Source organism: Seriola aureovittata, chromosome 7 (genome assembly GCF_021018895.1).
Source record: "Seriola aureovittata isolate HTS-2021-v1 ecotype China chromosome 7, ASM2101889v1, whole genome shotgun sequence".
Lineage (NCBI taxonomy): Eukaryota > Metazoa > Chordata > Actinopteri > Carangiformes > Carangidae > Seriola > Seriola aureovittata.
In genome coordinates this window covers 6,448,307-6,465,693 of record NC_079370.1, presented here as the reverse complement: position 1 = coordinate 6,465,693, position 17,387 = coordinate 6,448,307, and the positions used below count along the sequence as shown (strand labels likewise).

The following is a 17,387-nucleotide window of genomic DNA, read 5'->3' as shown; positions in this document are numbered from 1 at the left end:
GTGTGTATGTATGTGAGAGTGTATGAGTGTATGAATGTGTGTGCGTGCACCTCAAAGAGGCGGAGGTCAGCTGGGACTCTCTCTCCCACCGACAGACAGACGGTGTCTCCAGGAACCAGCTCTCTGGCCAGCAGGTGCTCCAGGTTTCCCGCCCTGACACTGAGGCAGAGAACATACCTGGATCAGTGACCTCAGTGAGGGGGGGGTGGGGCGGTGGGGGTGTTCGCCCCCACATAATTCAGATCTACACCCTTTGGTTAATCACACATTTGAAGCAGAATATCAACTACAACAGGACCTCCATCCTCCGTCTGTTTGACTTCATATTGACGCTGTTTGTGTTTGATCAAACTGTGTAGTCAGTTTTGTTTTTTTACTCTCACCAGTGACATTCTGGAGGCATCAGTTTCCCGAGCTCCTCCAGAGACTTTTCTGAGCGATACTCCTTCACACAGGAAACACACACACAGTAAACATCTGTTCAATGATCATTAAAAATAAACAGACTAAAATCACTGACACACTCATCCCAGACTCACCTGGACAAAGGCTACTGTCACCACTATGATGATGGCCTGTAGAGAGAGAGAGAGACAGAGAGAGAGAGACAGAGACAGACAGAGAGAGAGACAGATAGAGAGAGAGAGAGACAGAGAGAGAGAGACAGAGACAGACAGAGAGAGAGAGACAGAGAGAGAGAGACAGAGAGAGAGAGACAGATAGAGAGAGAGAGAGAGAGAGAGAGAGAGAGACAGAGAGACAGACAGAGAGAGAGAAACAGAGAGAGAGAGACAGAGAGAGAGAGACAGAGAGAGAGAACTCTGTGAATCTTCTGATCCTGAACCTCCATGTTAAACTACATGCACAGTTTCATGTATTAAACTTAATGTATGTTGTATAGTCAGATATAAACTCTGACAGACTTCTATTAATACATGAAGAAGAACAGCAGGTGTCTGCAGTGTTTTCACAGGGAGGAGGACTGAACGAACACATACCACAGTGATGCTGATGGCGTCATCAAACTGGTGCATGAGGATGCTGATGACGGCAGACGCCAGCAGCAGCAGGATGAGAGGGTCTTTGAACTGAAGCAGAGAGACAGGAAGACGTCATCGAGGGGAAAATGAATTCTAACGTTTATCAGGGTCTCTTCAGGATAACGTCAGGGTGTCTGTCACCTGCTGAGGCTCAGGAGAAGCTGAGTGATGCAGCAGAACAATGACCCTGAACATCAGAGTAAATCTACTACACGATGACTTCAGACAAAGAAAATCCACCTCCTGGAGTGGTCCAGTCAGAGCCCAGACCTGAATCCGTTAGAGACACTGTGGACTGAGCTGAAGTCAAATGTTCACATCAGACATCCTGAGAACATGTCTGAGCTGAAGCAGGGTGGGGGGTAGATTACGTTACAGATTGAATGACTATTAGTGACCGCGCAGCACCGCCTGATGCACCTGTGGCACACACCTGCATCTGGAGACGGTGTTTTGCTCTCATGTCAAGAGCCGCTGTCGCTGTTCGCTCTGAGGTTTATTGGATTATTTTTTGTTGTTGTTTATTATCAACAGCCAGAGGTTTTTTTTTTTTTTGTTTACAGTCGTTCAATGGATGTGACCTAGCCTACGAGCTCTCACAGAGACCGATGTGGCGTGTGTACTGGACGAGACAGTTGACATTTATTAGACTGCATTATAATTCCTTATTCATTATAAATGAGGGTGATTTTAGATGTTGCTTACTGTTTATAGCCTACAAGCCAACTAGTTACAAAATCAAGGTTTGTTCTCACTAAATAACGTTTGTGAAGTGGCTGCGTCATGAGCGGACATGCCGACAGATGTGCCAGCCGACAGTGACTTTCCTCATCACTGAACCATCAGCTTCTCCCTCGATAAGGTCCTGAGAAAGTCACTCTTGCTCTGTCTCTCGAGATCCACATATAACAATTTGGCCTAATTTTAAATGAAAACAACAGTTGGAAAAAAATGTGTGAGTGTGTATGTGTGTGTGTGTGTGTGTGTGTGTGTGTGCTGTCAGAGAGGACGTAATTGTGTGTGTGTCTGGACAGACATTTCATCGGGACCCAGATAACAACAGTGTGTTGGTTTCATCCTGGAGCTTCAGGCTGCAGCTGGACGTGTGAAGGACTGAGTCTCATCAGCTGATACTTCAGCTGTTACAACATGGACGCAGCCGCAGGTCAGCTGAGTGAAAGCAGTGTAATACAGCGCACTCCCTTTGTTGCGCTTGTCCGTAGGAACATGGTAGTTGGATTGTTTCAGTGTCTAAAACAGGTTTTTTTTCTGGTGGCCCCGCCCACAGCAAAACATCACACACATTTTCCTAACTGGGAGCCACTGAACACAATCTACTGCAGGTAATGTACCGACTCATACACCTCCACGTCAGAGAACCTGAACTGTCCCTTCAAAGCGGGAACGTCTGGATGAGGTTCCATCTCAGACTGACTGACATGTTACCTGTGAGATGTATTTCCTCCATAGCGGCTCCTCCTCACTGATGTCGAACTCGTTCCAGCCATGGTAGGCCCTCCTCTGGCTCACCTCCTCCTGGGTCAGACCCAGCTGCAGGTCAGCCTGTCAGACCCAACACAACACAGATATACGTCACACAGATGTTATTGTGGCTCCAATGCTTCTTCTTCTGACCTTATTTTATGAAGAGAACCAAATCTGTCATCAGTCAGCCAATCAGAAGAGAGGCTCAGAGCCTCCTCTCTTCTGATTGGCTCACTGACCTGTTGTTACTAGAGCTCCAGAGAGAAGCCTGAGAGAGGAGATGTAAAACTACACTGAGAAGGTTTTTATATCTTACGGATCAACACTTCAAATAAAACACAGAAGAAGATGAAACTTTAATTTCTCCATCACAAAAATATGAGTCACATTGAACCAGTTCTCAACCGGAGGAATTTCTGTTTTCACCCATTTTCTTTTTTTCCCCACTTCCAATTAAAAAGATATTAAACACATTGATTTTCAAATCCCTTAACAGTATTCAGGCAGGTATTCAGGTATTCATTTTGGATTGGGGTCTGCAGCCCCCCTGCAAAACTGGTGCTCTAAGCAAAATGGCGTCACACGGCCACAGCAGCAAATAATTGTCTTTATGCAATTTTGCAAAGATACACATGATTATATTTATATGTATATATATATATATATATATATATATATATATATATATATATATATATATATATATATATATATATATATATATATATATATATATAAAATGGAGGAATGGGGCAAAAACTGGAAAAATGTAATGCTGAGGTCAATGACCTCTCAAGGTCACCAGAGGTCAGATACAAACTGTCTCCATTTCTGAAATAAAACCTCAGGGTGTGAAGATTAAGTTGTTTTTCTGCCCCACTCATGTGAACACATCAACAGTCAGTCACAGCTGTGTGTTCTGGTCTGAGGACACCCACCTGCAGGACACACACTACTTCGTTGACAGGGAGTTCGCTGGCTTTTCTGGAGGTTAGTACTGGGACCATGGTCTCATCTTCACTGGAAGGTTGTCTCTCGGAAAGCTGCAACACACACAAACACAAGTTAAACCACACAGGAAGCACAGAAACAAGTTTGTCTACACTGAGCTCCAGGACTTGTGTCTGTGGTAGGGTTGTCACGATACCAAATTTCTGTTTCGATACCGATACCAATATGTATTTCGATACTTTTCGATACTTTGATACTTTTTGTAAAAAATATTTCATTATATTATGTATTGCCTTAATGGGTTATTTAAATATTTAAAGAATGTCATTTAATTTTTAAAAATATATTTTTTAATGTATTTATTAACCATGGACATGTTTTAGCTCTCTGTTTGCAGGCTACTGTAGGTTTATTACTGGGCTGGGAGGGGCTTTGTACTTCTTTCATTGACATTACAGTGCAGTGAACAGGTGAACAACATTATCACCTGTCGTTCTTGACTGAAGTCTCGGAACAAGTCCGCATGGTTGTCCTTTGAATGTTTCGACAGGTTTGAAGTGTTGCCTGCTTTTGCGAGACACACTTTGTAGCATCGCTTGCACTGCGGTGTTTCTGGGTTCAGAGGCTCGCCTTTATCGTTCGGTTTGAACCCGAAATATTTCCACACCGTACTTCGGGCCCCCATTTTGTCCACAAGTACGGGCTTTTCTGCAGCTGCCATCTCTATCTACTGTATTTTCTTCAACCCGCTCTGTCTGTATAAGACGCGACTTGTCGTTTCTCTCTCCTCCTCAGTCTAAACATGCGAGTCATACGTCACACTCGCTGGCCTCGCAGTGCTTAAAGAGACAGGCTCCAATTTACCAATTCATTTGCATTCAATAAAATGACATAAAAGTACCGTTTGTTTTTAAATGCTGGTATAGTACCGTTTTCAAAACTCTAGTATCGCGGTACTATACTGGTACCGGTATACCGTGCAACCCTAGTCTGTGGAGACGAGCCAGTCTGAACAGTCAGCTGACCTGCGTCCACCTCCACTCATCACAGCTCCGACCACAGTTACTGACACTGGCTCTGCTGCAGCCGCCTGGAGCTGAAACACACTTCATCATTGGTTTTATTCTGTCTGTAATTTTAAACCCAGAGGACTGAAACTGATGATTTTCTCTTCTGTGATGTGATGTTGATGTACCAGAGTCAAAATCAATGTTTCATGTGTCCTGTGTGTTCGTCTCATAACACCACCAACAGGAAAAGGACATATCAGCATAAAGACAAATTGCATGGACACAACGTATATATGGAGATTATCATTTACTGATTTTAATAAGACGGTGATAAGAATAAAACTGTCAGAATTATAAGCTACTTATTTATTTATTCATTATTTTTCCTGTGGTTAACCTATGATATGTTGTTTTTGTGTGTGTGTGTGTGTGTGTGTGTGTGTGTGTGTGTGTGTGTGTGTGTGTGTGTGTGTGTGTGTGTGTGTGTGTGTGTGTTGGTCGAGGTAGGTCCAAAAGTCTGAGATCACCTATGCATATATGCGCAATACTTTTTTTAATCCTTTTTTTTTTTTAATATGCGTTTAATTATTTCTTTAGTTTTTTCCTTATTGTTTGTCCCTTTAATTAAAGTAAAATACACCTAATGGTATATGTTATAACATCCCTTCATCCCCCATATCCCATAGCAAGACTAGCACTGAACAATTAATCAAAATATTATGGAAATCTCTGTCTGTGATAAGTGAAAGCTGCAGTTTTTTGTTAAAGGTAAAATGTGCCACAAGGTCAGACCAGAAATGAAGAGGGATGCCTCGGTCTATAAATAATTTTCTGCAGACGTAAAGAAACATGTTTGTTTTGTACAAGAACAAAAGTCACATCTAAATAAAGTATCTATTTTTACAATTTTTTCTGTCAAAAAAACCATGTTACAATGACTCATGTCACAATATCTGACAAAATAACAATGACCCAACTACAATGAAGACACAATGGAGATATGAACAGCAGGTGTGAATGCAGAGCTGTGACCAGATGTCGTTACCTCACGGAGTTCAGACTCTCAGAATATCTTTGAACACCTTCAGCAGCAGCTAAACAGACTACACTGAAACATCAACACCTTCCCTCCAGTGAGCCGAGGAGCTTTAATCCACTGAACACAAGCTCAGGATAAATACAGTCAAACTTCAGTGTGTTTGTGGTTTTCAGGCTGAAACTCCCTCATCTACTTGATTTATGGTCCTAGCTGAGAGACTTAACTCAGGACAAAGTCTCACTGCACAGTTTCATTTTCTAGCTGCAAACATCAGCGTCAGACAGTCAGAGGAAGGACAGTATTTTGGGGACAGATCAGCTGGTCAGAGCTCAGGAAAATAAAAATCAAACCAGATTCTTTACAAAGCTGTACACAAAGAGGAGGGAGTTTCTCGTCTTCTTAGCTCACACCTGAACGAGCTCCACCTGTTACATCAACCTAAACCCAAACAGCTCTAACCTCAACACAACCGTGTGATTCAGGAAGTACCACCTGAGAGATCAAACTCAGGGCAAAGTCTAACAACTGATTAAACCTTGTTTAGGCCTCAGCTGAACTGCAGACGTCCTGGTCAGTATGGAGAGCAGGAAGGACTGCAGCTCCAGCACCATGTGACTCCTGTAAAACAAACTTCTCTTGCACAGCTCTGTGGGGTTTCATGTCTCATCCACTTCCTGCTGAGCAGCGTGAGAATCCACTCGTATTCCCGCCCTGCGGTTGACGGATTCTCGGTATTTCTCATCTACTGTCAATATTTTCACAGTCTGAAGAAGAGAAGAGTTCACCTGACAGAGGAAAAGGCTTCAGCTGGGGGGGGGTCGCAGTAATCTGCCACCCAGCTGCTGAATGTGATGAATAAACCAAATAAACCACCTGAATCAGCAGGATTCAAACTCTAGACAGGAACGTTTTCAATGACAAATGAACACCCGGTGAATAATATACCTAAGCTGCTGCTGCAGCGCTGGAGAACAAGTGGAGGAGACATGACAGCTCTGACGTCTCGCCACAGAAACACCTGACTGAAATTTAACACGTTAAACTGTCGTCTAAAACACTGATGCTAGGACTGTTGTTCATCTCATTTTATTTTCCATTAGGAGTTTTTCTGCCAACAATTATGAAGACAAGATAATCGTGATAAAACTATTATTGTGCCGCATTCTGTTTCACAACACATTTCATCCCCCCTACAACCCCACTATTTTTATTTCTATATACTGAAACTATGTTTAGTAGTTTTCAGTAGGTTGTGGAAGTACACTGATGTTACAACATAGGTTATCTTATTTATTTTGATTAAAATTTATTTTAACAATTTTCATATTATATATTTAATTGTATATATTTAGATATGATATATTATTTTATTTAGTTATCTAATTTTCTTAATCTATTTTTTCTTATTTGTTTTTCAGTTAAATTGTGTTTGAAGTTAAAGAAAGTCAAAGTTAAAAAGACAAAGTTCAATACATGCGTGGTGTTTTCAAAGGCAATAAGTGATTGTGTTAAATAATCCTAATCTCAGTATTGATCAAAATAATCATGATTAGGATTTTTGCCATAATGGAGCAGCCCAAGTTGAAGACCAGATTCCACACAAAAACAAAACAGAAAACTGCAGCAAAATCAGAGGAAAGTAGAGAACAAATATTTACCACTTCAAAACGCACAATTCATTTAAACTGTCAAGAAAACAAAACACAAGGATGCAGATGAAAACAACAGACACCAAACAGCTGTTTCCTGCTGATGCTTTGTTACTTCTAGATATTTAAAACATCTCTTTTGGAAGTCAGGCTTTGGAACTGAAGTTTGTCATGTAAACCAAACTGCTCAGTGCATCAGTGTTGAAAGAAGAACTATTTTGTTCTGGATACAGATCACATCAGGAAATATCTGCTTACAGTGGAAGTAAACAAAGTTCTGACCCAGCTGCTGTTTACAACGAGCATTAGAAGTCACAGTCACTGTCCACGAAGAGGAGGAATTCAATTTAATCAGACGTTTACAGCAAGTCTTTAGGGTAGAGACTTAATTAGTTCCTAATATTATATAATTCCTGTTTTTACTGTTAATTAAGTGGTGATTATTTCGTTAAGAAAAGAAACATGTTGATTTTCTCTGATTTACGACCACCTGTTATCACACTTTGGTCTGGGGCTTATTTACATCATTGTTTTATCTGCCAATTATTCTTTTGATTGATCGATGAAAAGGTTTGTCTAGAAAATATCAGAAAACAGTGGAAAAAATACAACTTCAAATGTTTTGTTTTGTGTGAACAACAGTCAAACCCAGATCTTCAGTTTCCTGTGTGTGACGAAGCATCAGCTCCTTCTGCCTGAGAAGCTACAATCCGTAATTGTTCAACACTATAGTTTAAAAACACACTAAACCGGTTAGTTGATTATCAAAATAGGTACTGATTAATTTCCTGTCGATCAACTAATCGACCAATAAGCTTTGCTCTAACTAGCTGTGTTCAGAAAGTAACCAGCTGAAGAACAAACGACGCTAACGTTTCACACTTGTACAACAAGACTAGCTGATGATGACTTCCTGCAGCAGTGGGTGTAATCACCTCTGATCAGGGACAGGACAAAGAGAAGACAGGCGTCTCATGTGTCCCGTCTACAGATCCACTACGAAAATGCTAATCCACTGACTCGGCTGCATTCACCAACAATTAGGCTCTTAGCAATAGCTCACATGTCCTCACCACAGAGACTCCACTTCACAACTCTCGCTCCTGATTTAACCAAACAGCGAACAGTGGCATCTACGTCCTCTGCTGCCTCTGTTCCTCTGAGCAAACCCCAACAGAACAGCTGATCCTCCCTCAGTGAACAGAGGTCAGGCCTTCAGGTGAGAGGCTGAGGGGATCGTCTCTGATTAGAACTGACTGGAGCTTAAAGCAGGACACTGTTCTTCCTGTCTCCACCTGAGACATCAGGTCTCTACTCTGCCCTCTTCAGGATGGGAGGAGAACTGCATTCACAGGCTGAATGTTCAAGGCTGCAAATACAAGTTGGTACAATGGATTCCCATAGTTACCAGTTTTTAAAGTGGCACAAGAGAACCATGATCTCCAATTAAAGCACAACACCACAGCACCGCCAGTCTGAGGACTCAAATCAGTACATGACAATAGAACCTGGATGAAGTGCAACAACCACTAAATTATTTATATATTTTTATGTTTGCACATGTACAGAAATGCTTACTTGCATTTGTATGTTATTGTATATAGCATATCTAATGTATCCTATTTATTTAAGATTCTTTTTCTATTCTTATTTTATTTTCCTTATTATATTTTTCCCTTGAGCTGCTGTGTCAATTTGAATTTCCTCTACAGGAGATCAATAAAGGTTCATCTCATCTTCAACTTCTCAAACACCAACACAATCCACTTTTCCACTGTCCATCTGAATAATCAAAATGTTCCTGTTTTATTACATTATACAAAAAGATGAAAAAGATGGCTGAGCACACCATTTCTATAAGAGCTCCGTCTATATTCTGTCTTAAGCTTATTGTAGCGCTAAACAATTATTTGATTAACGTTGTTCAACTGACAGAAAATAAGAGAATCCTTCAGTCAGTTATATAAATCAAAAACACAAACATTTTTGATTTCAGCTTCTAAAATGTGAAGATTGACTCAGTTCATGGTCTCATCCTTCAGAGGTTCATCTGAAGACTGTCTCATTTCAAACACATAGACATACATTGATGGATTCATTGATAATGAAACAATCATCAGGCGCAGACAGTCATATGGTAAATAGCTGGTGAAATGATGTTCTCTCAGTTCAGACGACTGATTGATGTGAGGGTAAACAGCTCAATCACTGAGATTAATAACTTCCTGGGGAAACATGTATGTGATTTGCATTTGCACTGATTAGAAACTGTGAGTGCCTCCTCGAAAATGAGAACATCTTCCTCCTGATGATGATGAGCGATCAGAGAAGAAAAGCAAGAAACCCAAGACTCAACAGTGGAAGCAAAGACAAAGAGACAACTAATATCTGAGATGCTGTGTGTTCCAGTTTTAACCTGGAGGCTAAACTAGAATCTGCTCCTCAGACGTTTGGAGATATTAGTTAGGAGATAGTGTGGATGGGAATGGGACATAGGCATTCAAAAAAAAAAAAAAACTACAAAAACCATCCCCCAATTCCACTCCTGCTGATGTTCTATGCTCAGATATCTTTACCTACAGACACACAACGCTGTGTTTTGAAACCTGTTTTTTCTGTTTTATTTGTTTTTCCGCTGAACTGTATTTGAAGTTAAAGAAAGTTCACTGTTAAAAAGAAAGTTTTTTTTTTTTTAAAGTTCAGTAAATGTTTGGGGTTTCCAGAGTCAATAAGTAATCATGTTAAACAATCGTGATCTCAACATTGATCAAGATAATCGTTATTATAATTTTTGCCATAACGGAGCAGCCCTCCATAAATCAATGGAAAACTCTGAATACAGCAGAAACAGGTTTTACTGGAGGCTGATGGTCAGTGACCTGTCCTCACCTCCTCCAGCCTCATTTGACTCCTGACATTCAAACATGCAAAAAAAAAAAAAAAAAAAACAGACAGATGAAACAGTGAGGTGGACAGGTCTCAGAGGCTTGTCAGTGAACAGCCTTCGTCCTGCCCTCGTTACACTCTGCAGCTTTTATCATCATTTCCCAGCAGCTCCAATTAGATCCAGGTCAAACTCTATTAATGGACTGAGAGCTCGGTGTGGGCCGAGTGGCAGGTCCCTGCAGGGACGCTCATCTTTCCTCAAGTGTTGCACTCGAACGCCTCACCTCATCATCGCTCAACACACAGAAGGGGTGAGCTCAGACATGACAGATTAACTCCTTCATGACCAGGATCTGGCTGTAACGTCCGTGTCATCACGGTGCGTTTACAGTTTGGCGCTCGCTGACGTTCGATTGCTGGAAGGCTCACAACACGGGCGTGTTTTTCCTGATCCAGCCATGTTGGTAAATTGTTACCTGGCTGTGCCTGCCACCTCAGTCCCCAGTGAGACGGTTTCCTTGACAACAGATCTGCCCTCACTTCCTCAAACAGAATAAAGCTCCAGTACCTTTAAAGGTGTAATGTGTAAGATCGTGCTACTTGCTCCACCTCCATAGGAGGCAGAATTTCACCTCTTCGCCGCTGTCCAGTTAATTATATTGTTCTTTTCCCCATGTTCCTTATAATTTATCATTTATATGTGCATTTATTGTGGATAGTTAAAATTGTTGATGGCACTGAAACAAATGAGTATTTTTAATACAAACAGTATTATATTTACTTATAAAAATATGAAGACACATGGGTGTCAGGCTACAGCAGCATGAAGAAGGGATGATGACATCATCACAAAGGCAGAATCAGAAATTAAGGTTTATTGCCAGGTAGGTTTTTACTTACAAGATAAAAACGAAGATTTGTCTTGGTGTTTGGTGCAGTATCCAATAAACATATTAACAGGACAAGGTTTATAAGACGGGGTCACCACCTGCACTGACCTGAATTTATTCTCACTGGTACAAGTTGCCTTTGATTTTTAATGAATTATTATTGTTATAAGTGTTATCCCACAGTTTCATTACAAAAATAACCAAACATCTAAAATCATCTAAAAACATCTAATGACTGATTAATAAATAAACATGATTATAGAATACTTTGTTAAAACGCTTTATGTGAGGAAACAAATCATGAAATCATGTTAAGTAAGGCACTGATGGTGTTTGTTGCTTATTTATTTAGTATAAATATATATGTTTTTCACCTAATGACAAATGATTAATGGCAGTAAATGGAAACATGTAACTGAACTAACAACAAATTACTGAACCTCTCAAAATAAAAGGAAGAAAAAGGAGAGGTGTCTTGTCATGAGTGGAATCCAGTTAAAAGGCGAGTGGACGAACCAATCCCTGTCAAGTGGGATGCTACTCATTCTTCAGGGATAACTTGACAGGTAGAGAGGTACATACATGGGAAGGCGTGGCCAAACGCCTGACTGATCCTGTGTATGTTCAGGCGTCACAGCTGAAGCTCAGCGCACAGGTAGAGAGTGAGACAGGTAGAGACTGGCTTCCTTCTAACGACCCGCTTGACTAACTGCTGTTCATTTCAATCCCCAGCAGACAGAGCGACTGATTTCAAGGTCTGTAGGAAGGACACAAACACCTCGTTTATCAGCAGCTACAACAGGAATATCAGCTGAGCTCTGTTACCAACGGTCACAAGGTCGATGTTCACCACCTCGACTCATTTAATGACAGCCACAGAGAAAAATTAGATTGAGAGCAAAGTGGGTCATAATCCAACATTCAGAGCAGAGTCTGGAGTTGAGCACAAGATTCAATGAACTACTGCAGAGAGAGAGGATTTCTGACCACTGTAGTTTATTTCTGGAATAAATATACTGATACATAACATGCTGTGTCAGTGTCTTTAAATTAGAGCTCTCTCATGCCAAAAATATCAGACGTCTCTTTGATTTTTATCTTCATGAGGCTGCTGGGAAAACTTCACAGACAACATGATGAGGAAAGTGAAGGGAGGTAGCAGCAATGGGTTTAGTATATAATTGGTATAACTGACAACAGCAGTAGGAACAGTAGTAGTATCCTCAGTAAGAAGCAGCAGTGATGCTTATCAGGACTCAAATGTATTATTAGAACTAACAGTATTGATTGTACCAGATGCAAACAACATTCCAAAATGGTGGTCAGCAACTGGCGGCCCGCGGGCCAAAACTGGCCCGCTAGCAATAATATCTGACATGCCAGATTATTTTGATAATATGATAAAAAATAAAATAAATCTCTGTCTGAGCAGCAAGAGTTACCTGCAGAATCACTTCCTCTTTAGTGATTTTGCCTAGAAAATAAAAGCCTGAGAAAGTCAGTTTTTTGCAATGCTCTATTTCAAGCTATTGTGAGCTTTTATTCTGAAAGGTTCTGAAAGGAAGTTCCAGTGGTTCTGTTGCTTGACATGCCAGTGAAAGAGGTACCTGAGCTACCTGAAGTAGAGCTCAGTGATGTTCCTGTGCAGGGAACAGTTTGACATCATCAGAAAGCCTTTTGTTTGCAATCTAGACTTTCCTATTAATCAGACTGAACTGCCATTTAATTCCACTTCATTTATTCAGTCTGACATCATGTTTTCCATGTTTTTTTTTCTGTTTAGTTAGAAAATAAAAAAAACATGTCAAGTAACAGATTTGGCCTTTCAATGTCATCTTCAGTTCACACTGTGGGCAGCTAACTAAACACTGTGTGATCAGTCAAAGAAATATGATTTGTTGTATGAACAACAAAACAGATTCAGACAGCCAGGGTTTCATACGTCACAAACTCAAGGAACCAGTCCTGTCAACTTGTGGGGACGGGGGGTGGGGCTAAATAAACCTGAACCCTTGTCAGTACAGAGAGAGAGAGTTAGCATTAGCAATACCACTAACACTGTCAGACACTGCCAGTTACAAGCTAACAAACAACAAACAAATTAAAGAAGCTAACTGCGCTATCTGTTCTGAGAAGATGCTAACCATGCTAACCGTTCTGAACAGATGCTAACTGCACTAACCGTTTTGAAAAGTTGCTAACTACTCTAACCGTTCTGAAAAGATGCTAACTATGCTAACCCTTCTGAAAAGATGCTAACTGTTCTAAACATTCTGAAAAGTTGCTAACTACACTAACTGTTCTGAAAAGATGCTAATTGTTCTAACCATTCTGAACAGATGCTAACTGCGCTAACTGTTCTGAAAAGTTGCTAACTACACTAACCGTTCTGAAAAGATGCTAACTACGCTAACCGTTCTGAGAAGATGCTAACTGCGCTAACTATTCTGATAAGATGCTAACCATTCTGGAAAGATGCTACCTACGCTGACTGTTCTGAAAAGATGCTAACCGTTCTGAAAAGATGCTAACTACGCTAACTGTTCTGAGTCTGTCTGATGTTTCCTCCTCTCAGGCTCGTTCAGAAACTAAATTTACTGTCATTATCAGTATCATCATGGCTTAGTTGAGGCCAGCGCACATTTACGAATATATAACATAATTGAATAGTTGGAAATAAATTTCGAACAGTATTGAGTTGAACAGCTTGAAATGCCCAGTTTTACTGCCACAGTGAAAAAACACTGAACCTGCCCATGTTTCTGCTGCACTGTGTTTCTGGTGAGCTCCTCTGTCTTATTAGTGGGTAAGGTCCGGCAGGACTGCAGGGGAGAGCTGAGTGGATGCTAACAGACAGGCTAACAGGCTGCTGCGGAGGCCATTCATCAGTGTGACCCGACCAGAGACGCCAGCAGAGTTTAATGGAGAGAAGCAGTAGAGTGTGAAAGAGCCGAGAAACTGAGAGGACGCTTCTCTCCACAAATAGGTTATCATGAGGAGGGAGGGGGGAGGGGGTTTAGTGTAACTCCACCAGCTTCACACCACTCAGACACACAAACAGAGACAAACATCTGTCCTCCGCCCTCCTCCCCCTCTCTTTGGCAGGTAGACAACAAGAGCAAACACACCACGCTCTGCCCAGCATTCACCTCAGGATTAAAGCAGAGTTTTTTTTATTTTATGTGCTTCATATCCTGGGCGCCGCCTCAGATCCTGGTTCTTGTTATTGAGGATAAGCTGCTTATAGGTGTCTTTGTGTCCCACTCACAGGAATAAGCAACATGTTAGCATGGCAACACAGCAATAAACCCCACAGTCAACACCATCAGCTGCTTTCTACCGAACTGTACGGCTGAGTCACACAGATAAAATAAAACCAATAATATAATCATCATCTGGAGGCTTTTCACCATCATTAGTAACCACGTCGCTCATTACACTCCACGATCAGAGCTCGTTACTGGCTCTGAACTCCTCTGTGATGCTGACTGCTGTTTTCTTCAGGGATTACTATGTTCATTTCTCCACCTCACAATATGTCAACATAACAAAAGCTCATCACAAACAAACATGTTTCATATAAACCGGAGAAAAGTTAACATTGAAGCTGCTGAAAACTTTAGAAAATAAAAAAACATCTGATTCATTTTAATAGATTAATTTCCTGTTTCATATGTAAATACTGTTACTTCAAATGTTTTCAAAGTCTTTGCTCTATGGCAACATGTGGGTCAAAACTGTGCATAACAATATTATTTCACCTTCATATCACTGAGTGTGGTTCTTTTAATCCCACTCAACTACAACCACAACAAGGTGAAGTGCTTCTGAGCAAGGCACTGAATCCCATCCACCTGCAGGGCCACTGTTCTGGAGCTGTGACCTCCTCTGATCTCCATACAGAGACCGCAAGAGTAGGGTCAAAACAATGAACCGAATGGCAGAAAATTAACTGTCATCTAGTTTGATAATTGATTAATCGATCAGTTCCTTTTTGAAGAAAAAATGCAAAATGCAACAAGTAATGCAACAGCCTGTGGACATCATCTGCTAGTCAGTAATCCTTTATGATCTTTTAACTGTATGTTGGTGGGGGTTCAGGATGTTTTTGTATGTACTTGTATAAAACAAACTAAATAAATAAATAAACTTTGTGTTAACTCCCAAACCAGCCCTGATAAAATGAGCAGAGCCAGAACACAGAGGGATTCAGATAATGTTTCAGATAAGTACAGAGCCTGAGAAAAGCTCAGTGTCTCAGAGTTGGTAGCTATAATGGAGCGTATTATTATAAAGAGGAGTGGAGTCTGAACACTGGGCGCTGCCTGTCTCTGCTGCTCAGTGGGTAAATATCAGACTGAGACGTGGAGGGAAACTGGTTTTCTTTGCCCATGACGTCTGACGGTGAAACGCACTCATCTGTCCTCAGCTGACGACACACAAACTCTGAGGATGTGACTCTTAATGGTCAAAATGCAAATCAGGATGTTTTCTACTGAAGGCTAAACAAACAGGAACTGGTTTCCACCTCAAAGGAAAAAGATGATCAGTTCATTTTAAACTTAAAAATAGAAACTATGTAGTTTGGTGTTTGCAGGATTAAACTCACTGAACAATGAGACATTTTCTCTGTCTCTGTCGGAATCCACCAGAGATCAACTGACACATCCAGTTTACATCCGGTCTGAGCTGATCACACAGAACAGGTTTACCTTCCAGTCTTCATACCTGAGAGTGGATTCAGCTGCTTTACACATGTTCCAGTATGTGATATTTCTGATATTGCTCCTGAATTAAAGGACACACACACACACACACACACACACACACACACACACACACACACACACACACACACACACACACACTGCTATAATAACAGAATATTGATTCCTACATTCAGCAGCAGCCAGCATTGATTTTAAGACTAACCAGACAGGCTTGTCTCTGAACTCCACAGGCAACAAATAAAAGCAGATCCAAGCCTGAAAATGTGTCTCGCTTCTTTAAACACTCCTCTCCTCCCTGTGAATCTGAGCCATCACCAGACAAAACATGACAACATGAAGAAATCTCTGGTCGTCAGTCCAGAACAGTGGTCCTGGATCTCAGAGTGAAAAGCTGTGACAGAGACAGGCTGCTGCTGCTGCTCAATGTGAATGGGCTCTGGCTCTGCAGCCTGACTCAGACTGACAGAGGGCACTGACATTCAAAAAGATGCCCAGTTTTACCACAGAGGAAAGTTAAGAAACTCAGCTTCTCGCACACGTCCTCTGACTTGACACTCAGGTCACACTGTGAAACATTAGACAGGTATTTAGTGGAATCAACAACTATATAGAAGTTAATTCAACTTAAAATGTCTGGTTGCAACTTTCAGGCTTTAGATCTTAAACGTGAGTTGTTCTGGCTTCCCAGCATGCACTTTCTGAACAGTGTTTCCTATATTCCCATTTCAAATGGATAAAATCTTTGTACTGATTCGCTCAGCAATCTGCTGTGATCATGAGCCTCATGGCCATGGGCTAATGAGCCTGGATTGTACTGAGTCAGAGAGGGTTGTTTCTATTGCTCAGTTCATTATTTGTAACAAAGTATAATTAAAATATTTGCAGGGTAGCACCTTGTATATCTTAATACTTAATCCCAATCCATGTAATTAAACAGTTGGTTCAATTTATATCTTAAGTTAACTGAACTTGTTTTCTCAAGTTAGTTTTACATTTTCAAAACTCATGAAACGACACTGAACTAACTATTTAACCTGAGTTAAGCTGAGACCACTGGGCCAGTCAGATTTGCCATAAATCACCTTTTTCTGAACTGATGCTATTTATTGTGACTGATTTATTTATCTTGCTAATTTATCTTACCTTTTTTTAAGCACTTGTGTTTCGAAAAGTGCTCTATAAATTAGTTATTATTGTTATTATAATTATCATCAATTTATGTGGTGATGTTGTATCATTCTTCACCATTTTCTTGCATTTTAATTGTATATATTCCGCTGTATAAATAAGGCTTTATTAATAGAAACACACACACCTTATTGTCTATGATGTGTTTAAGTGCTATTTAGGAAAACAATGAATTTACTCAATTGCACCTACAATAACCAACTACGTACACAAACTTATTATTAATATATAATCTTCACTGTAACGACATCATGTCAACCAGCATGTCAGCTCAGCACCTGCTGCATCAGACACAGACATACACACGTTAATGATCGCGTTAGCCTCGATTAGCTGTTAGCCGCCGCCGCCGGCTAGCTCACAGGTTCCGAGAGACCCAACAGGGACGAGCGGTGGAAGTGACGGAGACCTAACACTTGGACTAATTGAACGGCACCAAACCCCCCCGTGCTGCCCACGACTCGTCCACCACCATGTCAACAAACAGCAGTGTCAGTCGAGGAGTCAAGCGCTAACGCT

The 17,387-nt window shown here is 40.9% G+C and overlaps 1 protein-coding gene across 1 annotated transcript in view; it reads right to left on the bottom strand.

Moving 5' to 3' along the window:
- Nucleotides 1-17,387, bottom strand: part of atp2c1 (ATPase secretory pathway Ca2+ transporting 1) — a 31,140-nt gene that overhangs the window by 13,425 nt on the left and 328 nt on the right. Inside the window, exons 2-7 of the mRNA XM_056380416.1 lie at nucleotides 3,464-3,568; nucleotides 2,487-2,603; nucleotides 999-1,088; nucleotides 540-575; nucleotides 384-445; nucleotides 51-159 (exon numbers count right to left, since the gene is read on the bottom strand). Of these exons, the coding sequence (XP_056236391.1) occupies nucleotides 51-159; nucleotides 384-445; nucleotides 540-575; nucleotides 999-1,088; nucleotides 2,487-2,603; nucleotides 3,464-3,568 (519 nt within the window). The remainder of the gene's footprint in view (nucleotides 1-50; nucleotides 160-383; nucleotides 446-539; nucleotides 576-998; nucleotides 1,089-2,486; nucleotides 2,604-3,463; nucleotides 3,569-17,387) is intronic.